This window comes from Bos grunniens, chromosome 3, assembly GCF_055505025.1.
Source record: "Bos grunniens cultivar Pamir isolate PY7600 chromosome 3, Bosgru_T2T1.0, whole genome shotgun sequence".
Classification (NCBI taxonomy): Eukaryota; Metazoa; Chordata; class Mammalia; order Artiodactyla; family Bovidae; genus Bos; species Bos grunniens.
Window position 1 is genome coordinate 8297892 of NC_141167.1, and position 26483 is coordinate 8324374.

A 26483-nucleotide genomic window follows, 5' to 3' on the forward strand; every position below is an offset into this window, starting at 1 on the left:
AAAACTGAAAAAAGGCAGCACACTCTATGGGTGAGACTGTGAAGGAAAACAGGCTGGTTCAACTCCAGGATGAGGTGAGCCCTGAGGAGGGGAAGCCAGCACAACCCCGCAGATCAGCCGTGCACCTGCCCTCGGTCCAGCAAGCCCACTCCAAGGAACCCACCCTCACAGACACTCTGGAAAAACCATAGCATGAGGTCTGGACAAGGATTTGTGCTGTGAACTAGCACAGCAAAAGACCGAAAATAATCCAAGTGGTGGAATAAACTCTGACACATTCAGGAAACAGAGTACTGCCCCACTGGAAGAGGGATGAGGTGGTCCTTCAACAACTATGGAATGACCTCCAGCCTCCAGTCAGTGGAGGAAGGCTCAGAACGAGCATGGAGTGTGCTGCCTATGTGTCAAAGGATGTGTGAGTGCGCGCATGCAAGCAGAAATTAAACTGAAAAGCAAACATGCGCACATATTATTTTTAAATTTCCAACCGGGAACAATGGAAGAATAAACCAAAACCATAAAATAATACAAATGGCTACGTAAGGGCGAAGAGGACAGGGTAGACCAGACGGCGGAGGAAGCCAGGCCTCCCGGAAGGCACGCCATCTAAAAGGACTCGCCCAGAAGGGCAGCGTCTGCGGGGCAGCAGCCCCTCGGGGAGCCCACGTCCGCGGCCTCCCTGACGGTCCCACGCCATCTGCACGGCCACCTCCTAAGGGAGGCCGTGCGGACGTCCCCGCTCCGCAGAAACGGGCAAGAAGGAGGGACAGCACCGGCATCCGTGCCATTGCCCACTCCCCCCAGGACCCGAGTCCTCATCACCGTCTCCCTCAACCTTCACCACCCTGTGAAGGGCCACTACCCCCTTTCACTGAGGAAGAAACTGAGGCCCCGAGAGGGCCTGTATCCATACAGGAGGGACAGAGGCAGAGTTCAAACCCAGGTCCGCCTGATTTCAGGTGAAAAGAACCCACCCTTCCAGGGTGGACACATGGGCAGACACGCACAGCTCAAGGCACAACCTCCTCCACGACCCACAAGGTTGGCCTCCGAACACACGTGGGGGCTCAGTATGGCGCCAAAGACTCAGCCCGCCTCTGGGAGCCGAGAGAGGAGACTCCCGCTCCCCAGGGACCTGTGGAGTGAAACGCACTTCTCCTTCCAACAAATATTTATTGAACACTTAGTGAAAGCACTGCTAGGAATACGATGATGAAAAAGACAGGACCCTTGATCTTTAAGCAAGCGACATGCTGGTAGAGAGATACTCCTACAATATAAAAGGTACCCTAAGAATTTGCGTTAAATACTCAGGAAAAAAGAAGGGCTCGGGGGTGGGACTAGATGACACAAGAAAGAGACAACACTGACAAAAGTTTGGACTGGTGATGACTTAAACTCTTCTCCCTACTCTTGTGTACGTTTGGAAATTTCCATTATGGGGGTACAGACAGGGTGCTCTGGAAGCTCAGATGTGAAGGAAGCACAATGGAGGCTGGAGCTCAAGGCCCGAGGCCGCTACTGCCTGGGTCAGAAGCAGCCACGGCCCTCGTCCCAGTCTCCTGATGGGCCAGATCCCCGACGAGAAGATGCTGCTCAGAGCAGAAGACATCTGAGCAAACAGCTCAGACACTGCCAAGTGCTACAGAGACGTCAGAACAGCACCCTAACCATCATTACTCAGCTTCCTCGTTCCTAGGCACGTGCTCAACCCCCTGCCCCCTGGCCCGTTTTCAGACCTCAGATGGAAATAAAGTCCAGCATTAAACAGTCCAGCGCGAGGCTGATGGGCCGACTGAAAGTTCCTTTTACTTTATTTGAGGGCACTCGGAGTCCAGCCACTACTGACACCTGCCAGTAACATCCTGAGACATATCCTTCCAGCGTGCTTTCAGTGTATAAATAAAACAGAAAAGTGGGGTTATATGCTATACAAATTACTTACTAATAATCTACTTTTCCAAAAATACATTGTGACCTGATCTGCTGTTATTTTCCATTTTGTTTCTCTACAACCTACTTCGACTTCATTTACTCAGATGCTTAAGGATGCTGACACGATTGTGAACATATCTAAGAAACTGACAGTGTTTCATACATCATCTCAACGTCAAGCTAAACTGTACCTTATTTATCCCGAGACCTTGAGTTCTCTGCTTACGTTAAGCTTTTTATTTTCAACAGAGGAGTTAAAAGTTTAAATCAAACATAACTACAATGTTCCATATAACATACACACTGGGATTCTGTGAAACTTAAATCCTGTGTTTCAAAAATCATGCCCTTTTGCATATCTGGCTCCTTACATTTAATCCGTTTTAGCCCAACATTTCGAGCTGTGTCTCAGGACAGGCCAGAGAAGCAACTGCGGGCAGACTCGTCTCCACCTCCCGCTGCCAGCACACAGCAGCCACCACGGGGAGACAGACGCTCTCGGCGGGAGGAACCTTCGACCGAAGGGGAGAGTGCTATGCTTTTCTGTTTTCTTTAGCACAAAATAATAATGATCACTCAAGAAAACGCAGCAAAGAAATAAAAATAATCCAGACTGCACCAGCCAGCGTGACCCCGGACGTGGGTTTGGAAGCTCTCAACTTTGCACACAGCTGAATGTCTATACATACAGGCTCTCTGCTCTCCCAGCGTCACCAAGTACCGTCCAAAGGACCACTCTCCGCCAGCTCCCGAAGGGGTGAGGAGGCCGAAAGGGGGTCCTCGCTCTCCCACCTCCCAGTGCTGTGGGCGCCTCAGCCCCGTCGTGGCAACCTCCCTGCAGTAGTGAAGGCGAGGTGAAACCACCTGGGCACCGGGCAGGGCGGACCAGCGCCAAACAGGTGTCAGCCAATGTCATTAACTCCCTGAGTTAAACCGAAAATGCTTCCGGGCCTGCAACGTTTTGTATTTAATGGTGCGATAAATGTGTTGTCCATGAAGTTTTTTTCACGTTGAAGATTAGTCCCCCGAGGCAGGGTCCCACCAGTGGAATTACCAGGGCAAGAGTATGCAGTTCCTTGGGGTTTCTCACACATGTCACCGAATCGCTTATACCCAAGTGTGCGCCAGAGGGCAAAGCAGCTACAGGTTTCTATAAACCGCAAGATCCCGGCTCATACACAATACTGGTTAAATACAAAAAGACACAGAACATATGACTAGCACACTGTTAAAAAAAAAACACTTAGGCAATTATATTTATAGACTCACACCTCAGTCTTGACAAATGTCGGACTTCATACAGTACATGAAAACTCTGAGCCACCAGAGAGAGAAGCGAGATAAAGAGCTATTTCCCAGACTTCCTTCTCACTCAGCTTCAAACACAGAAGCTATAAAACAGGATTGGATTTAATTAGGCATTTATTTCAAAGTTTTCCAAACCATAGAAGGAACTGAATTCACTCTCAACTGTGAAATGCAGAAGAGTTTCACGGCAGTAAAAATTCTGAGACGCAGATACTTCCCGTGTAAATGTATTATACTCACCCGTAACAATAATTCTATTAAGAATCACTTTGGGACTTCCCTGGTGGTCCAGTGGTTAAGAATCCGCCTTCCAATGCAGGGGAGCCCACACACTAGGTAACCACTGAGCCCACAGTAACTACTGAGCCCATGCGTTCCAGAGCCCGTGTTCTGCAACAGGAAAAGCCCATGTGCTGCAACAAAGACGAAGCGCAGCCAAAATTTTAAAAATTAAAGATAAATTTAAAATTTCTTAAAAAAGAAAACAATTACTACTGAAACCAGTCCAAAATGGCCAAGATAACCAACCAGTCTGCAAAAGTGCACTAGCTGGTTTTAAGTATTACAAGGTATAGAGCTTGAGAAGCAGAATCCAGGTGAAAAAAAAGAAGCCCTCTTCAACCAGTGGTGCTAGGATAATTGGATACTCACAGGCAAAAGAATGAAGGTGGACCCTACCCCACACCTCATGCAAAAATTAACTCAAAATGGATCAAAGACTAAACGTAAGAGCTAAAACTAGAAAACTTACAGAAGAAAACTTGAACATAAATCTTCTTGACCTTGGATTTGGCAATGGTTTCTTAAATATGATACCAGAAGCACCAGTAAAATAAGAAAAAATAAACTAGACTTCATCAAAATTAAACTTTTATGCATAAAAGGACACCATCAAGAATGAAAAGACAAAATTCTAAATAAAATAGTAGCAACTGAATCCAACAACACATAAAAAGGATCCTACATCATGATCAAGTTGGATTCATCTCAGGTTCACAAGGATGTTTCAATATACACATGTCAATCAATGTGACTGTACCAACACCAACAAAGGGAAGATAAAAACCACATGATTGTCTCAATAGGCAGAAAAGCATTTGATAAATTTCAACATCCAATATGTTTAAACAAAAAAACTCTCACGAAAATAGATACAGAGGGAATATAACTCAACATTAAAAAAGCCATTTACAGTAAACCCACTGCCAACATAATACTCAATGGTGAAAAACTTGAAGTCTTCCCACTAAAATCTGGAATAAGACAAGGATGCACACTCTTACCACTTACACTGAACACAGCTGTGGAAGTCCTAACCACAGCAATCAGAGAAGAAAAAAAAATAAAAAGTGTCTACATTGGAAGGGGAAGAGGTGAAACTGTCATCACTCACAGATGACATGATAATACATACAGAAAATCCAAAAGAGTTCACACAAAACCTATTAGAACTGATACATGAATTTAGCCAGGCAGCAGGATACATGATTAATACACAGAAATCTATTGCATTTCTTTACACTAACAATGAAATATCAGAAAGGACTCCACGTTTTCACTGCCAAGAGCCCAGGTTCAATCTCTGGTCAGGGAACTAAGATCCCACAAGTGATGTAGTGTGGTCAAGGAAAAAAAAAAAAACATTGTTATATTAAAGAAACGCAAACAAAGCTAAAATGAAGTACCATCTCATCCCAATCAGAATGGCCATCATCAAAAAGTCAATAATGCTGGAGAGGGTGTGAAGAAAAGGGAATCCTCCTACACTGTTGGTGGGAATGCAAATTGGTACAGCCACTGTGGAGCACAGTATGGAAGTGCTCCTTCCACAGTGCTCCTCTTTCCTTTTAGGGAAAAGATTGAAAAGTTACCCTGTGATCCAGCAATCCCACTCCTGCATATAACCAGAGGAAACAACAGTTCAGAAAGATGCATGCGCCCCAGTGTTCACAGCAGCATGTTTACAACAGCCAGGACATGGAAGCAGCCAAGTGTCCATCAACAGAGGAATGGACACACACAGAGACACACACACAATGGAGTATTACTCAGCCATAAAAAGGAATGAAATAATATCATTTGCAGCAACAGGGGTGGATCTAGAGATTATCATACTAAGTGAAGTAAATCAGAAAGAAAGATCAATATCACTTGTATGTGGAATCTAAAAAAATGATACAAATGAACTTATTTACAAAACAGAAACAGACTCTCAGACACAGAAAATAGACTTATGGTCACCAAAGGGGAAGAGGAGAAGGGTAAATTTGGATCTTGGGATTAACAGATACACACTACTATATATAAAATAAACAAGGACCTACTGCATAGCACAAGGAACTATATTTAATAGCTTGTAATAACCTATAATGGAAAAGAATCTGAAAAAGTGTGTGTGTGTATACACATATATATAACTCCAGTATTCTTGGGTTTCCCTGGTGGCTTAGACAGTAAAGAATCCGTCTGCAATGTGGGAGAGTTGGGTTCGATCCCTGGGTGGGAAGATCCCTGGAGGAGGGCATGGCAACCCATCCAATACTCCTGCCTGGAGAATGCCCATGGACAGAGGCGCCTAATGGGCTACAGTCCATGGGGTCGCAAAGAGTTGGACATGACTAAGCAGCTAAGCACAGCATAAATATACAACACACACACACACACATATATATGTATGAATGACTGCTATATACCAGAAACTAACACCACATTATAAATCAACTATGCTGCTGCTGCTAAGTTGCTTCAGTCGTGTCCAACTCTGCGTGACTTCAACAAAAATTTAAAAAATAAAAAGAGTGAAGACAATCCACAGCAAGGGAGAAAATATGTGCAAATCATGTAACTGATAAGAATCTATTATCCAAAATATATAAAGAATTCTTACAACTCAACAACAAAAAGACAACCCAATTTTTAAATGGGCAAAGGACTGGAATAGACATTTCTCCAAATAAGATATGCAAACAGCAAACAGGCACATAAAAAGATGCTTAGCATCATCAATAACTAAGGAACTGCAAGTCAAAACCGAGAGACACCACTCCACACCCGTCAGGATGGCCGTATCAAAAACAAATTTTTTAAGAAAGAAAGAGGAAGGAAGGGCAGAAAATAACAAGTATAGACAAGCGTGGAGAAACTGGAACTCTCAAACACTGCTGTTAGAAATGTAAAATGCTGCAGCCATGGTGAAAAAGTTTGGAGGTTCCTAAGCGAGATAAACACAGAACTAGCCAGCAATTCCACTCCCTAGGTCTACACCCAAAAGAACTGCAGACATTCAAAAGAATCATTCAGAGCAGCTCTCCTCGCAATAGCCAACAACTCAAACAGACATCAATAGACAAACAGATAAAACAAATGGGATATCGTTTCATAACAACGAATATTACTCGGACATAAAGAGGAATGAAGTACTCACACGAGCTAAAACATGGGGGAGCCTTGAAACATGCTGAGGGAAAGGTGCCAGACACAAAAGGCCACACACATATGCTATGATTCTGTTATAAGAGACATCCAGAACAGGCACACCTACAGAGATGGGGAGCTGGTTGGCGGGTGCCAGAGGCTGAGGAGGAAGGGGAGTGACTTCTTAATGGGGACGGGGTTTCAAAGTGGGGGATAAGAAAGTCTTAGAACTGAACTTAACGCCAATGAATTATACATTCCAAACAATAAATTTTTTTAAAAAGAAGGAAAGATAAAGAGAGGGACCCTTTCCCATCTTGCCCCCAGGACAAACAAAAGCACTGTCCATCCTGGAGGCTGAGGTGCACCTCGCCATGGTGGAGCCAGGGAGCCAGGCTCAGGAAAACCGCCACAGCCAAGGGCCCTTCACCTTCAGACACGGAAGAGCAGAGCCAGCCTGATGAGGGTGACGGCAGGCGAGCCAAAACGTCCCCGCTCAGACCGAGGGGGTGGGGGGATGTCACGGACCCGGGGCCAGTCTCAATGGGACTCACGTTTCTCTCAGGGCCAAGCACTCGGCTAACAGCAGTTCCAACCTGAAGACCGGCAAACAACAGTCAAGATCATTATGTCAAAACCAAAACAAAAACGATCATCACATCAAAACCAAAACAAAAACCAAAACCAAAAAAATGGAGGTGGGAGTTTGAAGATATACCATACAGCACATACATAAATCTGAAATTAATTATCACAGAAAACAGAGGACCATTTTAGAAAATACATGCTTCCTGTAAAAAGATTACAGGAAGACAAGGCCTCTACTGGAAATTTTTAAAAAATTTTAAAGAACAGGGAGCACCAAGAAGAACAGGATGAAATGAAAAGATAACCAGCTAAGATACAGGCCATGACCAGGACAGGGAGCAAACACAATCACACCATAGCGGAATTAAAATTCACACAGAAGGGGCTACAGGGGAAATGCATGCTGCAGAAGGCACCCTGTGTCCTGAGGGGGCACAGGGCAGAACTGAGACTGAGATGCCCACAGAAGGCTGTGGGCTCAGTGGAGAGGAGAAATCCTCATGGGCAGAGTGGTGAAGGGACAGATTCTCTTAGCTATAGAGAGTAAGAACACCCAGAAGGAACACCAAGTAAATGGAGATGCAATCATCAGAGGTAGAGAAGACAAAGCTTCCCCTCTCATTTATTAATACTGCCCAAAACAGAAAGCAAAGAGCTGCCAGTCTGACACGCTGAAGTCACCGGGGAATGCCTGTCCTAGACACAGGCGGAAGCACAGCATCACACAGGCCGTCCCCTCTGCCTGCAACCCCACCTCTGGAGGGGCTCCAGCCTGATGATCCAAAGACAGGTCCTGACACAGCAAGCAAGCGCTCAGACACCAAAGGGCCAGCTGGAAGGAGCTCTCCTGGGGAAATGGGGACTTATACAACTGATTATAAATAAAAAGTCATGAATCCACAGTGGCAACTCCCCCTCTTCCAGCAGAGAGAGAGAGAAAGGGGAAAAAACTCATTTGCCTCCACTAGGGATGACTATCCTACCAAATCCTTACTTTGAAAATTAGTCATTACACAGAGAGAATCCAGCAATTACCCTGCTTTGGCAGGCAGAACTGCAGTTCCCCCCCAGCCAAAGCGGGAAGAATTTACAGAATAACCAACAGATAACTGTGGAAGAGACCACAGAAAGCTGAAGGATGGTGGCAGGTCCATTTTTCAAACTCTCTTAATAAAATTGATCCAGGCAAGTTATTATGCATAAATGCTGAAAATCATTTGGCAAAAAGGTTTTGGATAAATGGATTATTTGCAGTGTCCAGGAATCACCTCACAAGTACCTCCTAACCACAAAGAAGGAAATTCGCATTGCCAGTAGACACATCCAGCATCTCCACAGAAACCAGAGACACAGCAGAGATCACCCGCCAGCCAGGACGCGGAGCATCCCACACCTAGGTTATCTGTCCAAAATGCCAACCCGAATAGGACTGAGTCTTCAAACTGAGTCTTACAGCAAATACAGAGCATAAAAGAACGACGCAAAAAAAACCCATGAGGAAACAATCATACAAACCCAGAAACAGACTTTACAAGACAACTGCCTTGTCTCTTCCAAAAGCCAGTGTTGTGGAGGGGAGGGGCGCGGAGGGGCTGCTGAAGGCAGCTGTTCTAGATTAAGAGAATAAAGAGATACAGCTACCAAATGCAGTGCATGAATTTTGATTGGCACCTGGTTCCCAAAAGGGAGGCTATAAAAGACATTTTTGGCTCAACTGGGGAAATCTAAAAAAGATATAGATATTAGAAGACTACAATTAATATTTTAGGTGAAATAACGGTATATAGAAAAATGTCCTTATTTTTAGGAGTCCTTATTAGTAAGAGATTAGGTGTAATAATCAATGACAGACTTTATTTTTGGGGGCTCCAAAATCACTGCAGATGGTGACTGCAGCCATAAAATTAAAAGATGTTTGCTCCTTGGAAGAAAACTTACGACCAATCTAGCTGCTAAGTCACTTCAGTCGTGTCTGACTCTGTGCGACCCCACAGACCACAGCCCACCAGGCTCCTCTGTCTCTGGGATTCTCCAGGCAAGAACACTGGAGTGGGTTGCCATTTCCTTCTCCAATGCATGAAAGTGAAAAGTGAAAGTGAAGTCGCTCAGTCGTGCCCGACTCCTAGCGACCCCATGGACTGCAGCCTACCAGGCTCCTCCGTCCATGGGATTTTCCAGGCAAGAGTACTGGAGTGGGTTGCCATTGCCTTCCCTGGTGACCAATCTAGACAGCATATTAAAAAGCAGAGACATTACTTTGCCAACAAACGCCCGCCTACTCAAAGCTATGGTTTTTCCAGTAGTCAGGTATGGATGTGAGAGTTAGACTGTGAAGAAAGCTGAGCACCGAAGAATTGATGCTTTTAAACTGTGGTGTTGGAGAAGACTCTTGAAGAGTCCCTTGGACTGTAAGGAGATCCAACCATTCCATCCTAAAAGAGATCAGTCCTGAATATTCATTGGAAGGACTGATGCTGAAGCTGAAACTCCAATACTTTGGCCACCTGATGTGAAGAGCTGACTCATCTGAAAAGACCCTGATGCTGGGAAAGATGGAAGGTGGGAGAAGAAGGGGACGACAGAGGATGAGATGGTTGGATGGCGTCCCCTGATGCTGGGAAAGATGGAAGGTGGGAGAAGAAGGGGACGACAGAGGATGAGATGGTTGGATGGCGTTCCCTGATGCTGGGAAAGATGGAAGGTGGGAGAAGAAGGGGACGACAGAGGATGAGATGGTTGGATGGCGTTCCCTGATGCTGGGAAAGATGGAAGGTGGGAGAAGAAGGGGACGACAGAGGATGAGATGGTTGGATGGCATCACTGACTCAATGGACATGTGTTTGAGTAAACTCCGGGAGATGTGATGGACAGGGAGGCCTCGCATGCTGCAGTCCATGGGGTCGCAAAGAGTCGGACACAACTGAGCAACTGAACTGACTGAACTGAACTGAGGTGTAATAATGGACCACATAGGAAATGAAATGTCATTTTTAGAAGATACACACGGAGCTATTTAGGGATACACTGCCAGGATGCCTACAAATGGTTTAGTAAATCATTTATTTATATTTAATACATACAGATAAAAGCATATTTGGCAGTGTTACCAATTACTGAATCTTGATACTAAGTATATTAAGTATATGCTGTATTGCTATTCTTTTTAATTTTTCCCAATCAAAAAATTAAAGAGCTTTCTTTACAAAGAAAGGTATTCTTCACAGAATATAGGGTACAACCATTACACAGGATAAGAGAAAAGAGATTTTAATAGCATGGGTAAATGCTCATAACATTAAGTGAATATTTACATATAGTTTCAAGTAAATTAAACGTATCCAGACAAAGAGTTCAGAAGGAAATTACCAAAGTGACCATAAAGCTGGTGCTGGTGGCCCTGCAGGTGCTGAAAGCACTGACTGACTTTCCTCCTTGCCCCCCGCCCAGCTCGCCCCCCGTTCTCCCACGCCGGGCCCTCCTCCTCCACTCACCCCCAGACCCGCCGGGCCCCCTCCTCTACCCCTGTTCTCCGGCTCAGGCCTCCTTTCCGCATGGCTGCTGGAGGGCTGGAGGGAGCTCGGCAGAAGAGGCGCAATCCGGAAGCGAGGGGACCCAGGCAGCTTCATGGCACACCACCGAGCTGCTCTGTGTCCCGCGTCTGCGAAACTGGCACAGAGGAGAACAGCGGGGTCCCGGATGCCACCGCGGCAGGGCTCAGTGGGGCCGAGTCCCCAGAGCTGGTCCTCACCCACAGCTCCTGGGCAGGCATGTGCACCACAAGCCTCCTCCTCCCCAGAGCCCACCGAGCCATCAGCGAGGCGTCCCTGTCACAGCCAGCCAGTTCTCTCATCACCACTACCCCATCCCCGGCCCAAGCAACCATCATGTCGCACCACAGGGGTCAGGCCACGGAGCCGGGCGCAACACAGCCTGAGCCACAGGGTCAGACGCCTCACCCCTTCCCAAGATCTCACAGCAACAGCGTCCCAGTATCCCAGAGCTCCCCGCGTGGTCTCCTACCCAGCTCCCAATCCCACAGCACAATCAGGGCTCCGCAACCCACGCCAGCTTTCTATCAGCCTCTTGACTTCCCCCAGCTCCTGCTGGCTACAGGGCCTCTACACATCTCTCTGGCCAACTACCTCCTCCTCATTCTTTATCTTTTTTTTTTTTTTTTAATATTTTTCAGTACAGCACAGAGAATACAGTCAATATTCCATAATAATTTTAAATGGAGTATGTGAAAGTCACTCAGTAGTGTCTGACTCTTTGTGACCCCATGGACTATACATATATACACAGTCCGTGGAATTCTCCAGGCCAGAATACTGGAGTGGGTAGCCTTTCCCTTCTCCAGGGGATCTTCCCAACCCAGGGATCGAACTCAAGTCTCCCGCATTGCAGCCGGATTCTTTACCAGCTGAGCCACCAAGGAAGCCCAAGAATACTGGAATGGGTAGCCTATCCCTTCTCCAGGGGATCTTCCCAACCGAGGAATCAAACCAGGGTCTCCTGCATTGCAGGTGGATTCTTTACCAACTGAGCCATCAGGGAAACTGTTTAATGGAGTACAATCTATAAAAACATTGAATCACCAGGTCATACACCAGAAACTAATACAATATTGTAGATTAACTATACTTCAATTCAAAAATAATTTGGGGACTTCCCTGGGGGTCCAGTGGTTAAGACTCTGCACTTCCAATGCAGGGAGCAAGAGTTCAATCCCTGGTCAGGGAACTAAGATTCCACATGTGGCACCGCCAAAAAAAAAAAAAAACTATTAAAAATATTTTTCATTAAAAATAGCAAAAATAAAATCCAAAAATATATACATTATCACAAACTGAGAACCCAACTAACCACCACCTAAGTCAAGAAACAGCACTATCGGCCCTGGGGACGCCCCCTTCTCTCAAGGACCATGCAGTCACCACCCACCTCTTCCCGCCCCACCCCTGCCCAGACTTCTCTGGGAAGCAGCTAAATGGGCAGCCTAAACACCTATCTATCCTATCTGTTCTGAACCAGATGTAAATGGAATCATACAGAATGCACTACTTGACGTCTGGCTTTTTTGGCCAGACAGTATTAATGCTGTGATTAATCCTTAAATCAGCAGGTAGCAGCAGTACACTTTCACTGATGGACAGCACTGCTGGGAAGGACACACTGTCATTCACCAGTTCTACCGCTGACAGCCACTTGGGTGGCTTCCACGTTTGAGTTGGCACAAATAATGTGCGTGAGTGCTGTGTGCTAAGTCACTTCAGTTGTGTCTGACTCTTTGCGACCCCATGGACTGCACCCCGCCAGGCTCCTCTGTCCATGGGATTCTCCAGGCAGGAATGCTGGAGTGGGCTGCCATTCCCTTCTCCAGGGCATCTTCCTGACCCAGGGATGGAACCTCGGTCTCCTGCATTGCATGCAGAGTCCTTACCGTCTAAGCCACCAGGGAAACCAGTATAAATGATACACCAGGAATATTCTTGCACATGCCTCTTGGAGTACAAGTGCTTACATAAGCTATTAGATACATATCCAGAAGTAGAACTGCTGAAACACAGGGTATGCATGTCTTCAACTTTAAAAGTGAGTGAAGTGAAAGTTGTGTTTCACTCTTTGAGACCCCATGGGCTATACAGTCCACAGAATTCTCCAGGCCAGAATACTAGACTGGGTGGCCATTCCCTTCTCCAGGGGATCTTCCCAACCCAGGGATCAAACCCAGGTCTCCGGCATTGCAGGCAGATTCTTTACCAGCTGAGCCACAAGGGAAGCCCAAGAATACTGGAGAGGGTAGCCTATCCCTTCTCCAGCGGATCTTCCTGACCCAGGAATCGAACCAGGATCTCCTGCATTGCAGGCGTATTCTTTACCAACTGAACTATGAGGGAAGCCCAACTTTTAAAGTCAACTTTAAAAGATACTGCTAAACTATCTTCTAAAGTAGTGCTACCAACTTAATATTCCCATCAACAGTATATGAGCATTCCCTTCCCAAGATCCTTCCTAACCCCTGGAAGAGACACCATATGGAAGATATATACAGGGCAAGGTATTAGGGGTGGGAAGGGGGCATATCCACGCCTTCTCTGGGTGTACCACCCTCCCGGCATATTAATGCATTCGCCAACCCAGAATCTCCCCAAATCTCCTTGTTAAAACCAGTTTTTATAACTCAAAATCTCCAGTCCCACTTGGTCCTGGGAAGTTGGACAATAAGACTGAAAGGTCTTAGGTCTAACTTATCTGGTCTTTATGAGCATAAAGTGAAAGTAAAGTTGTGTCCAACTCTGCGACTCTGCGGACTGTAGGCCACCAGGCTTCTCCATCCATGGAATTTTCCAGGCATGAGTACTGGAGTGGGTTGCCATTTCCTTCTCCCAGGGGATCTTCCCGACCCAGGGATTGAACCCGGGTCTCCCACATTGCAGGCAGACGCTTTACCATCTGAGCCACCAGGGAATCTCCTATCAGCATAAATTCAGGTGTAAATAAATAAATTCAGGATCTTCCCCGACCCAGGGGTTCCAAGGTTGCCCACGATCAAATCCAGCCCAGCACCTATTTTTGTAAAGAACACAGCCATGCCCATGTCACCTCTAGCTGCTTTTACTCTACAATGCAGAGCTGAGTATCTGCCACAGAAAGGGTATATGGCCACAAAGCCTTAAATACTTTCTATGTGGCCCTTTAGGGAAAGCTTGCTGACATCTCTCTCTCCCCTTTCCAATTTGAGTAGGAATGAATGTTGAGTTTTTATCAAGATGTTTTTCCTGCATTTGCTACCACAGGTATTAGCCTCAGGCTGTAATCCTCCCCTTCCCTTGAGGGAACATAGCTGAGAAGTGTTATCCCTGACTTACAGGAAACCACCAGAAGGGAAAAAAACAAGAGCCCACCAGGACTGGTTAGAACAAGCCAGGCCAAAGATGGCGGGAAGCCATACAAGTAAATTTTCAAATTTACTTGTATAAAGTTGTTTATAATACCTGCCTACTCTTTTTAATATCTGTAAGATTTTTGGTGATGTCCCTTTTTCATTCCTAACATTGCTTATTTGCCTTCTGTATTTTTCCTTGATTAATCCTGCTGAGGTTCATCAATTTCATCACATTTTTTTTTCCTACCAAAGAATCAACTTTTGCCTTTGTTGATCCTTTCCAGTGAATGCTTTTCATTTCCTTGGATTCTGCTCTTCATTTCTGCCTTCCTTTTGAGTCTAACATGTTGCTACTTCTCTTCTAACCACCCGACACACAGCCTGGCTCCTGGATTTTCAGCAGTCTTCCTCTGGTAACAAGTACATTTAAAGCTATAAACCTCGCTCTAAACCTGACTTCAGCTGTATCCCATTAGTTACATTGATATATTTTTGCTACCTTTCAGCTAAAGATATTTTCTAGCTTTGACTCATAATGTTATTTAGAAACAAATTTCTAAATTTCCAGATACACGGGGTTTTCTTTTTATTGATTTCTAGCTTAATTCCACTATTGTTAGAGAATGCCACAGTCTGTATAATTTCAGTCCTTTTTAAAGTTGTTGAGAACTGCCTGTGGCTAGAACATAGTAGACTCTGACCAATACGTCTTGGGTTTTTAAAAGAATTTCGATTCTGCAATTAACTGTTCGGTAGTGTTCTCTATACGTCCAGTAAGTCAAGTTTAGTAATTGGTTGCCCAATTTTTCTGTATTTTTACAAATTTTTGTCTGCTTACCATAACCATCTGAAACAGGTCTGTTTAAAATATTCCACTATGGGGACTTCCCTGGTGGCCCAGTGGTTAAGAGTCTGCCTTGCAGTACAGGGGACTCAGGTTTGATCCCTGGCCCGGGAACTAAGCTCCCACGTGCCACAGAGCAGCAAAGCCGGTGCGCCACAACCAGAGAGTCCATGGGCCGCAACGCAAGATCCCACGTACCACAGCCAAGATGTGACACAGTTGAATTAAAAAAAAAAAAAAAAAAAAACCACTAGGATCATAGATTTGTTTTATTTCCATAAGCCAGTATTAATTTTTCTTCTAAAAATTTTTAAATTACACTATAGATATATACAGATTTTAAATTATATCTGAAATAAATCTTTCATCTTTTATCAGTATTACATCTTTATCTCTAATAATAAATTCTTCCTTCAAAGACTATTTTGTCTGACATTAAAACACTGTGGCAACTTTCTTTTGGTTGGTGTGTGCACGGTATTTTTTGTCCCATCCTTTGACTCTCAATCTTTTTATATCCTTTTGTTTTAAATATGTTTCTTCTAAATAACCTGGTCTGCTTTTGCTTTCTTACCTGCGACAATCTTGACTTTCAACTGAAACAATCAAGCTCACTTACATCACACGATCACTGATACACAGGGATTTAAGCCTACCCGTTCACTGTCTGCTTTCGCCCTGTTCCACTCATTCAACGTTCCCTTTTCTCCCCCCCTTTAAAAAAAAAAATTATTATTGAATTATAGTTGATTTATAGTGTTGTGTTACTCTGTTATACAGCAAAGTGATTCTGTTATAAATATTCTCTTTCATCGTGATTTACCATGGCATATCCCTGTGCTATACAACAGGACCTTGCTGTTTATCCCCAGTACGTTGCACCTGCAAACTCCAGATTCCCAATCCTTTCCTTTCCCTTTGTCTCCTTTTCTGCCTTCTTTCAGATTTGGAATTTCTTTTATTCAATTTTTCTTGCCTTTCTGCTTAAATAGCACATCACCCTTCGCAATTTCGTGACTGCTGCACAGATTACAATATGTATTCCTGACTTGTCTAATATTAATTGGCTCTTTTTTCTTTTTCCTGAAAATTCAAGGAAAACTTTCAACAGTTTTATCCCACGTACCTTCTTTCTGACTTGCATGCCACTGCTATGTATTTTAATTCTACATATATTTTAAACCCAAAGATATTATTAATTTTAACAGGTGATCATTCAGTGTTTCCCACACTGGGCCCTTTTTGTAGCTCTTCATTCCTTGCTGAAACACTAACCTTTCACCAAGGACCATCTTCCTTTGGCCAGACACAAACAAAAACCCCACTTGACATTTCTTTCATTATCGGTTTGCGCACAAAAAAACTGACTCTGTTTATTTGAAGATGTCTTCACTTTGGCTTTATTTTCTGAAGGATCTTTTGACTGAGTAAGAATTCAGGTTAGCAATAAGTTTCTTTCAGCACTTAAATTTCTCCTGCTTCCATGGTTTCTGTTAAGAACACAGCTGTCAACCTAACTGCTGCTCTTCTGAGGATAATCTGTCTCTAGTTGCTTTCAAGTCTCTTCTTCAACAGTAACCAGCAGTTTTATTATGAAGTGATAGGTGTGGTTTTCTTTGTGTTCACAGGGCTAGTGAATCTGTGGGTGGTGTCTTTTAATAATTTCAGGAAGTTCTCAGGCATTATCTTTACAACTGCTGTTTCTCCCCAATTTTCTCATAAAAGACCTTTTCACTGTTATCTCTGACTCCTGCCCTATCTGCTAATTTCTCCTTTTTTTTTTTTAATGTCTCCAGGATTTCTAGTGGGTATTTTCTTTTGAGCTGTCTTCTGGGCCACTAAATTCCTCCTTCAGCCATGTCTATTTCACCCTTCCTTTGAGAATTTAACTCCGATTGTTACATTTTCCAGTTTTAGAATTTTCATTTGGTTCCTTCTTAGTTTCCAGTTCTCTGCCAAAATTCTCAATCTGGCCTTTATCTCCTTAAACATAGTAAGCACAGTTATTTTTAAATCTGTGATGTCTAGAGTCCCTGTTCATCTGTCTCTATAGCCTGCTGTTTCTGTGGGTTTTAATTCATGCGGCCTTACCCACCGTGTGTCTGTTCTTCACTGAACACGGAGCAGTGAATTTACAGACGGCTTGTGAAAATAACTGGAGGCCTGGGCGTCGCCGCCCTAAGAAGGACTGCAGCTTCTTCTGCTGAAGACAGCAGCGCTCTGACCCGACATGATGTGCATCAGGGCTGCAGCCCCCTGGAAGTCCTAATTCTAACCCTCCTTACTCCTAGGAAGCGGCTTTTCGGGATTCCAGACCAAGTGAAGAGAGTTCACCCGCCACTGCCGCCTCCTGATAGAGCCTAATTCCTCAGCTCCCGAGACATGTCTGACTGCCTCCCAGAGCTCTGACCCCCCGCCCCGGCGTGCCCTTCAGAGTCGGTATATGCCCTCTGTCAGTCTCCGGGGGCTGCCCCATAACCAAGGCCCCAGACTGGGAGGCTTAAACCCAGGGCAGGAGGCTGGACGTCCGGAGGCAAGGTATCAGCAGGGCCACACTCCCTCCAAGGATCCAGGAGGGATTACATCTATTAACACAACCTCTTCTAACGACCCCACCTGGTCCCTAATTTGTGAGAGCACAGCTCAAAATCGTGAGCTGTTTTCACATGGCCATTTCCCTGTATGCGCCTTTGGGTCCAAATCTTCCTCCTCTTTCTTTTACAGAGTGAGCAGACGTTTGATTTAGAGTCCACTCATCACCTAAAGAGCCCTACAGTCACTGTGCGGTTATCCTACTAAAGTCTGTCTTCAGACTATTAGCTCTAGGAGTGTTTTTTTGCCGTTCAGGAAGGTACCCCAAGTGCCCAGCACACTGAACAAAGTTAAAGTCTCCGCTACTGGCTGAGCTAAACCAAATCTGTGAAATCAGGAAAATAACACCTAGCCCGTGGTGTGCCCACTAGGATTCAGGAAGTTACCAATTTTTTAAAAAGATATTCACTGTTAATTGTCCACCAGATACGTTTTTATTTGCTATTCTGGGTGTGAGAGATGAAGACGCACCCACGTCAGCCTGAGCTGGCGGAGGAGGGATTCCGGGAAATAGCTACTAATCAAGATATAAAAAGTGGACAATCAGAAAGACAGAAATAATCATAATAGCAACCATTTACTGAATGCTCATAATATGCAGGCACAATACTGGATCAGTATTGCACAAAGACTATTCCATTTGATTCTATGAGTTATCATCTCTATTTCACAGACCTGAGAACTATTATTATCATTGCTACTTTGCAGATATGGAAATTGAGGCTCAGGAACGCACACATGAGGTTGACTGTCACCACTGCTGACCCGAGAACTAGTATTTCCCCATTCACAGATGAAGAAGCCAGGTCTTAAGAGGTTTAGAGACTTGATTGTGATCACGTGACTCATACGGAGGCAAGCAGGATGTGAATCAACTCCATTTGACGCCACAGTTTAAACTCAAATACTGCTACATACTAGCTTTAAAAACCCTTCCACTCCACTTCACACCCACTGCTGCTGCTGCTGCTAAGTCGCTTCAGTCGTGTCCTACTCTGTGCGACCCCATAGACGGCAACCCACCAGGCTCCCCGGTCCCTGGGATTTTCCAGGCGAGAGTACTGGAGTGGGGTGCCATCGCCTTCTCTGTCACACCCACTAGGACAGCTATAATAAAAAGATAAAACAATTGAGGACGTGGAGAAACTGGAACCCTCATACCTTGCTGGTAAAAATGGAAAATGGTGCAGCCACTTTGGAAAACAGTCTGGCAGTTTCTCAAAGACTAAGCACAGAACTACCACGTGACCCAGGAAATCAACTCTTAGGTCTACAAAACCAGAGAGAAACATATGTCCACACAGAAATATGTCCGTGAATGTTCACAGCAGCAGCAACCAGAATAGCCAAAAAGTAGAAACAACCCTAATGTCCACCAACTGATCAATGTGAAGAAAATGCAGCATATCCATACAATGGTATATTATTCAGCAATAAAAGAAAAAGTACTGGCACGGCCCACAACGTGGATAAATTTTGAACACATTATACTAAGTGAAAGAAGCCAGACACAGAGTGTACACACCACATACTACATTTATACAAAATGTCCAGAATCAGCAAATCTACAAAATAGAAAGCAGACTAGCAGTCGCCTAAGGCTGAGAAAGTTGGGAGGAAATGGGGAGTGAACGCTAATGGTTATGGGTTTCTTTTGGGGGTAATGAAAATGTTCTAAAATTAACTGTGGTGATGATTACACAACCGTGAATATACTAAAAACCACTGAACTGTACACTTTAAATGAGTGAGCTATATGGTATGTGAATCTTATCTTAGTGAAGCTGTTGTGTTTTACAACTTGAATGTTTTACTTAATCTCTACTAGTCTTTATTTCACAATGGAAGAAATACTGTTTTTCAATTTGAAATCAGGAATATTTAACGCACAAAGCCAAAAATGTTAACTTTAAAAAAAAAAAAACTATTAAGCCCTATCTGAACAGTTACCTACTCAAATTTCAGAACACCTGACAATGTTAGTAAATTAATTTACCAGAGTATGAGCTCCATTTTCTATTTTTCACACTAGCTATGTAATCCTAGAAAATACTGTGTACTATGGTAGGAAATGAAAAGAAGCAATGTGTTTGCTGGGGGCAGTTAAGACATATGAAAATGTGAGACATCCATGAAACGGTAAACTAATAAATGACCATCCCAAATCTCAACTTACCGTAGCTCAAATGGTAGCTCCCTGCTGGCTCAGAGGGTAAAGCAGTTATTGCAGGCAGCTGCAATACAGGAGACCCAGGTTTGATCCCTGGGTCAGAAGCTCCCTTGGAGAAGGAAATGGCAACCCACTCCAGTACTCTTCACTGGAGAATCCCATGGACAGAGGAGCCTGGTAGGCTACAGTCCACAGGGTCGCAAAGAGTCAGACACAACTGAGCAACTTCACTTCACTTCTTCACTTTTCAAACGGTAAAGGGACTTTCCCTGTAGCTCAAACAGTAAAGAATCCACCTGCAATGCAGGAGACCAGGGTTCAATCCCTGGGTCAGGAATGTACCCTGGAGAAACGAATAGCAACCCACTCCAGTATTCTTGCCCGGAGAATTCCATAGACAGAGGGCTACTGTCCTTGGGGTCGCAAAGAATCGAACACAACTGAGAAACTAACACTTAACACATATGTCATTAAGGTCTTATTCCTCAAAGTCTGGTCCATGAACCAGCAGCAGCATCACCTGAGAGGTGATAAATGCAGAATCTCAACCCCCACTGCCAGACCTACTGCATTTTATCAAGATTCCCAGGGAACCGATCTACACATGAAAATGTGAGAGGAACTGTTGTAAGATACTGCCTTTTCTTTTTCCATTAAGACAGCTCTAGCTTACAACAGGACTAATATTTCAGTGCAAAAACGACACACATACAGCTCTGGTCCTGGGCCAGCTTGTCCTCGGTTCCATTCCTCACTCTTCTGCTCTATTCCAAACTGCAGAGGGGCTGAATCCCCGCGGGCTAGGTTCCCGTGCAGAACCGGGGGTGAGTCTCCAGCCACCACCAGATGGCCCACAGTGGTCCCAGCCCCCTGGCGAGAGGTAGGTGCTTCTCGGGTCTGAAACGAGGCCTCCTCCCCAGGTCCTCTGGCTCCAGGGTGGCAGTGGTTTCCCGTTTGCTGCCTCATGGCAGGGTTGTCTCACTGCCCACTGTTTGTGTTCTCAATTGTTCACCACCTATATGACCACTCCCCTACACTGAATGAACTCTCTCTGCTTCACATCCTTAAAGTGGGTAGATCCTTTTCTGAATTTAGAATGACACCCCATACCATTCTGGATATTTCCTCTGTGCACTACGTATAGCAGAGGAATTTTCTGAATGGCTGATCTGGAGGTTGGGAGCCACTGCACGCACAGCAAACCTCACATTCCATCAATCTCTAACAACACAAAAGAAAACTCAGCCTTAAGCTGTTTGTACAGCAGATGTGGCTGCATTCAGAAACGCAAGTCCTCGGGGTGTATTTTTAACACTCTACCCATCACTCCTCCTCAACCAGAACAGCTGGTATAACAGCTATTGTTTTAAGGGGGCGGGCGGGGGCGGGGAGCCTCCTGAAGCACAGAATGCTGGACAAACAGTGGAATCTCTGAGAGCTCAAATCTTACTAAGCTATAAATCTATAGGTTATAGATATAAATCTATAGCTATAAATCTAAGCCATAAATGATCCACTCCATACTGGGCACACGCCACGCCCAAGGACCAAGCACCAGGAGGGAACCACTCCCACCAGTACCACTGAGGGCCCTACTTGGGAGATCTTTCCAGAAGCAGACGTGACCCATCCCTCTCACGCTCTGAATGACCCTCAGTGGCTCCCTCTTGCCTAAGGCCAAAAACCCAGCTCCAGGGCTATCGTTTCAAAATCCAGCCTGATCTGCTTTTCCAGCCTCTTCTTCATTCCTCTCCATCTGACGCACTCACCTTTGACCATTCCCAGGTGTCCCTAAACCTGCAGATGTTGTTGTTCAGTCACTCAAGCCGTGTCTGAACCTTTGTTACCCCATGGACTGTAGCCCGCCAGGCTCCTCCGTCCATGGGATTTCCCAGGCAAGAATAATACTGGAGTGGGTTGCCACTTCCTTCTCCAGGGGATCTTCCCGACCCAGGGAATGAACCTGTGTCTCCTGCACCGGCAGGTGGATTCTTCATTACTGAGCCACCTGGAGCCATTCAACTACGTGGAAAGTCCTTCTTTGCCTTAATTCCTGACGAACTCTTTCCCTCGAGATCCTGCCTCCGGGGTAGTTGGATTCTCTGTCCTCCCACAGCACTGCTACATCATCCTGTCGTGCAGACATGTGTCCATCTCCTAGAGCCTGGGAACCCCCAAATGGAGAAACTGCCTTCCATCTTGGGTTCCTGACCATAATTCAGATCCAGACCCACAGTTCCTATCACTGACACCCTGGGAAAGTCACTTAACCTCTCCACCTCCAATTGTGTAAGAAGGGCATGACACTTAGATAACCAACTTGCGGTTGGCGGGGCGGGGGGGGGCAGTTCGAGGCGTTTGGGACGGACTTGCACACACTGCTCTATTTAAAATGGATAACCAACAAGGACCTACTGTACAGCACAGGGAACTCTGTTCCCCGTTACAGGGCAGCCTGGATGCAAGGGGAATTTGAGGAAGAATGGATACATGTCTATGTATGGCTGAGTCCCTTCCTTGTTCCCCTGTAACTATCATGACATTGTTAATCGGCTATACCCCAATACAAAATAAAAAGTTTAAAATAAAGTTAAAAAAAAAAAAAAAAAGAGAGAGAGAAGGGGATGACAGATAACACCCAACACAATGGGTGCTAAATGAGTTAACCCATGTCAATTGCTGTCAAGTTAACCCAAGAAAAGTTGCCTGGCACGCAGTAAGCACTGGGGAATGACTACCACTATAATTATTACTTCGACTGTTAACACCTAGAACAAAGAAGGTGTTCAGTACCTACGTGCTGAATAACTGGAGCACTTCACAATAACACACACCCAGAGGTATCAGAGGCTGAGAAAAGATGATTAAGCCAGAAATGGCTCCCACGGTAAAAGTACCAGCTGAACTCGCTGGCGGCGGAGGAAAAGCGCACCGCAGCGGGATGAGCAAGTCTGCCAGCCCGGGGCTGCCCACGGACCCCGCCTGCCCTCAGCCACCTGTCCAACCACCTGCCCGAGGAAGCCGTGCGCTAACACAACAGGGCTCACCTGTTGTAGCAACCCCCCCCCCCCCGCCCCAAGCAGTGGGCAACGGAAACCGCGAGGGGAAAACAAAGGGTGCAACTTTACTCCTGCGGAAAGGAAATGCGTCTTTCTGCAGCTAACAATCCGAGCCCGGAGTTCTCCGTGCAGAGCGAGGTGCCAAGCGGGGTGCGCAGCCAGGGACAAGCCCCTGGTCCCCAGCTCGCCCGGGGAGGGAGAGGGAGACGGTCAGAGGACGTGCATTCCTGGCCCTTTCCCGCACGAAAAACCGCGCGAGGGGAGGGGAGGGAGACTCCCCACTCCCGGTTCCAACCGCGTTTCTCGCGGTGGGGGGGAGGGGAGGGGAGGGAATCACACAGGTGAGCGCAGAGCTCCCAGCGGGAACCAGCCCCCTCGGTGCTCAGAAATTCCGTGCAGAAGCCGGGGTCGGGCTGCGCTCCCCGGCGGGGCGCAGCCTGGAGCCCTCGTTTCTGGTACGCTCGCCCCCTCAGCCTGTAAGGCCTGCCCTCCGGGTGCTCGCGGCCCACCCCGCCGAGCGCCCAGCCCGCCCGGCCCCCGCGCGGCGCCCACCTGCGCCCCCCGGCCCCGGGGTCCCCGCCGCCGCCGCCCCGCCCGGGGTGGGGGTGAACGCGCTCAGCCCGGGCGCCCAGCCCCGTTACCCGACGGAGCGCGCCCCGTGTGGGCAGCAGCGCCCGGCGGGACCCTAGGCCGGGGCCGGGCTGGGCCTGGGCAGCCGCTCCGGCCGGGCTGCGGGCCTCACGGGGCTGCCGCGGCGTTGAGGGGCGCGCGCCCGGGCCGCCGCCGCCGCCGGCTCACCTTCTGGCGGATCTGGCCCGACGTGGACACCTTGCGGATGAGCTTCTGCGGGGAGCCGGGCTCCGCCTCGGGCTCGCTGTCCGACGACTCCTCGGGCGGCGGCGGCGGAGGCGGCTGCGGCGGACCCGGCTGAGGGGCGCCCGCCGCCGCCGCCATGCTGCCCGGCCAGCGCGCGCACAGCGGGCGGGGGCGGGGCCGGGGCCGGGGGCCGGGCCGGAGCGGGGGCGGGGTCTCGGGGGCGGGGCTAGGGGCGGGGCGGGGCCGGGCCGGGCCGCGCGGTCTCCAGCTCCGCCCCCTCCGCGCCCCCTGCCGGGCGCGCGCGCGCGCTCAGGGAGGACTCGCGCAGGGCTCCCGCGCCCCTTCGTCCCCACCTGTAGTGTCGGATGCCCAGAATTTAGCGTCTGCTTGTTCTTCCTGGGACACAAATTGTGTGTTTTGTTTGTTTGTTTCTGTCTTTTTTAAAGCTTTAATCTTCCCCTTCAAGAATGGAAGTGACCTGCAGGCGGCCCGGGACCGTTTCTTGTCCTGCCTTGTGTCAGCAGCATCTAAAGCTGCGCCCAGCACTTAATTGCGCCGCGAGTGGATGCGTGTATGTATACACGAATGCCAGGAAGAAAATACTAGCACGGGCCTCTGGGATACCGGGACACAGATACACGGTTCCATCTGAGAAGGCTTCCTGCAGAAATGTTTAACGTGAGACGGAAAATATGAGCAGGGGTTATCCCTGACTGGAGAACCCTGTTCGGGTCGGGTGGGGTGGGGGAGGGGGCCAAGAGATGAGATGATGCAATGGCCTGTAGGCAAGAAAGAACACATTTCTAGGGAAAAGGGACACTGTAGCCTAAAGGAAAGAAAACACGAAGAGATGAGCCTGGGGGCCTACAGGTCAGACCCGGCTTTGTTCACCTGATAAGGGGCTTGGGCTTTTTAAGTTGAGACCTGAAAATACCCTGATTCTGGGAGGGATTGGGGGTGGGAGGAGAAGGGGACCACAGAGGATGAGATGGCTGGATGGCATCACGGACTCGATGGACATGAGTTTGGGTAAACTATGGGAGTTGGTGATGGACAGGGAAGCCTGATGTGCTGCAGTCCATGGGGTCTCAAAGAGTTGGACAGGACTGAGCGAGTAAACTGAACTGAGGGAAACTGGAAGCCCTTGAGCCATCTGAACCCTGGGCAGGGACTAGGTCACAAAGCTGAGGGTCTATGATCCAGGCTTTGAAGTAATGGATCAAATGGCTGCCCAGATTTTTGAGAGACGCTGTGGAGAGAGAGAAATGGACTCAGGGCAGAGTGACTGCTAGGAGGGAGGCAGAGGCAATTTGGGATAAGCCCCTCCTTCCCAGCAGGGCTTCCCAGATGGCACAGTGGTAAAGAATCTCCCTGCCAATGCAGGAGACAAGGGTTCCATCCCTGGGTGGGGAAGATCCCCTGGAGGAGGAAATGGTAACCCACTCCCGGATTCTTGCCTGGGAAATCCCATGGACGGAGGAGCCTGGTGGGCTACAGGGGTCACAAAGAGTCTGACGTGACTGAGCACCACCATCACCACCGCCACCTCCTTCCCAGCTAAGACTGCTGATGGTGGGTGGGTGGGAGTGAAGCTGGAGGAGGTGACATCAGCTGAGGTCTTGCCACCCTTTGGCACATCCAGGTAGAGAAGGATTTGGTGCCACCTCAGAGAGACAAACTGATGCTGGGAAAGATTGAGGGCAGGAGGAGAAGGGAACGACAGAGGATGATATGGTTGGATGGCATCACTGAAGCAATGGACATGAGTTTGAGTAGGCTCCGGGAGTTGGTGATGGACAGGGAAGCCTGGCATGCTGCAGTCCATGGAGTGGAAAAGAGTCAGACATGACTGAGCAACTGAACTGAACAGAGGGACAAATCCACTTTAAAGACCCTACCTCCAAATGCAGTACATTCTGAGGTACTGTTGTTGTTCAGCTGCTAAGTCGTGTCCTTGCGGTACTGTGGAGCTACACAATTGTCCCCTTGCCCTTTCAAAGGGCTGCTACTAGGGACACAGTGGCTTCTGTCCTTCCTGCTGGTCAGCATGCTCTGGCCCCCACTGCACGAGGTGTTGCTTTCCAGAGGCAAAGTACAGGAGACCCACCACCCCTGGGGGCCACAAAATACATCTGATAGGGGGACATGGCCAGGGGAATGGATTCACAGCCAGGACAGGGCCTGGAGCGGCCTGATGCAGGAACTCTCTGGGGACAGGCTGGGGGCCCCTGGCCCACGGTTACACTGCCCACTGCTGTACCCACTACCCACACGGGGCTACTTCCAATTCTATTTCAATTAATTAAAATTAATCTTCAGTTTCTCAGCCACAGTGGCCACGTTTCAACTGCTCAGTAGGTAAATGCAGTTTAGCTGCTACCACCCAGGGCCGCACAAGATAGAACATTTCCTTGGTGCCAGAAAGTTTGCCAATGCAGGAGTGCACGAGTCCCATCGACGAACCACCAGGCACATGCCAAACACTTGTCCAGCAATTCTAGTCTGCACACGAGTCCCCCAGAGCAAGCTCGATGGTCTCGTTCTAGAAATGAAGACCTGAGGTTCAGACACCTCTCCTAAGGAAGGCAAGAGAGGCAGAACTTCACTTGGACCATGTGATTCCAAGTCCTTGACCCTCTAGGGCTAGGCCTCCTAGGAAGCTGAAGCTCAAAGAAGGAGCAGAGAAGGGTCTTGTTAGGGGCTGACTTGTGTCCCCTAACAGCCATACATTGAAGCCCTAATCCCCTAGGACCTTAGAATGTGACTGTGTGTGCAGACTGGGTCTTTTAAGGAAGTAGTTAAGTTAAAATGAGGCCATTGGGATGGCCCCAACCCAGTACAGCTGGTGTCCTTGAAAGAAGAAATGTGGAG

At 47.3% G+C, this 26483-nt stretch overlaps 1 protein-coding gene across 9 annotated transcripts in view; it reads right to left on the reverse strand.

Annotated features, from left to right (window-relative positions):
- DGKD (diacylglycerol kinase delta) overlaps positions 1-23792 on the reverse strand; it is a 109505-nt gene extending 85713 nt beyond the window's left edge. For 3 of the 9 annotated variants that reach the window (XM_086377495.1, XM_086377478.1, XM_086377469.1), the window contains exon 1: positions 23595-23790. In XM_086377495.1, coding sequence (XP_086233621.1) covers positions 23595-23750 — 156 coding nt within the window. In that variant the 5' untranslated portion in view covers positions 23751-23790. Of the gene's footprint in view, positions 1-19743; positions 19781-22530; positions 22676-22865; positions 22995-23594 lie in introns of those variants that run through there. The other 6 variants (XM_086377488.1, XM_086377512.1, XM_086377505.1 and 3 more) reach the window with 6 other exon arrangements.
- Positions 23793-26483: the final 2691 nt, after the last annotated feature.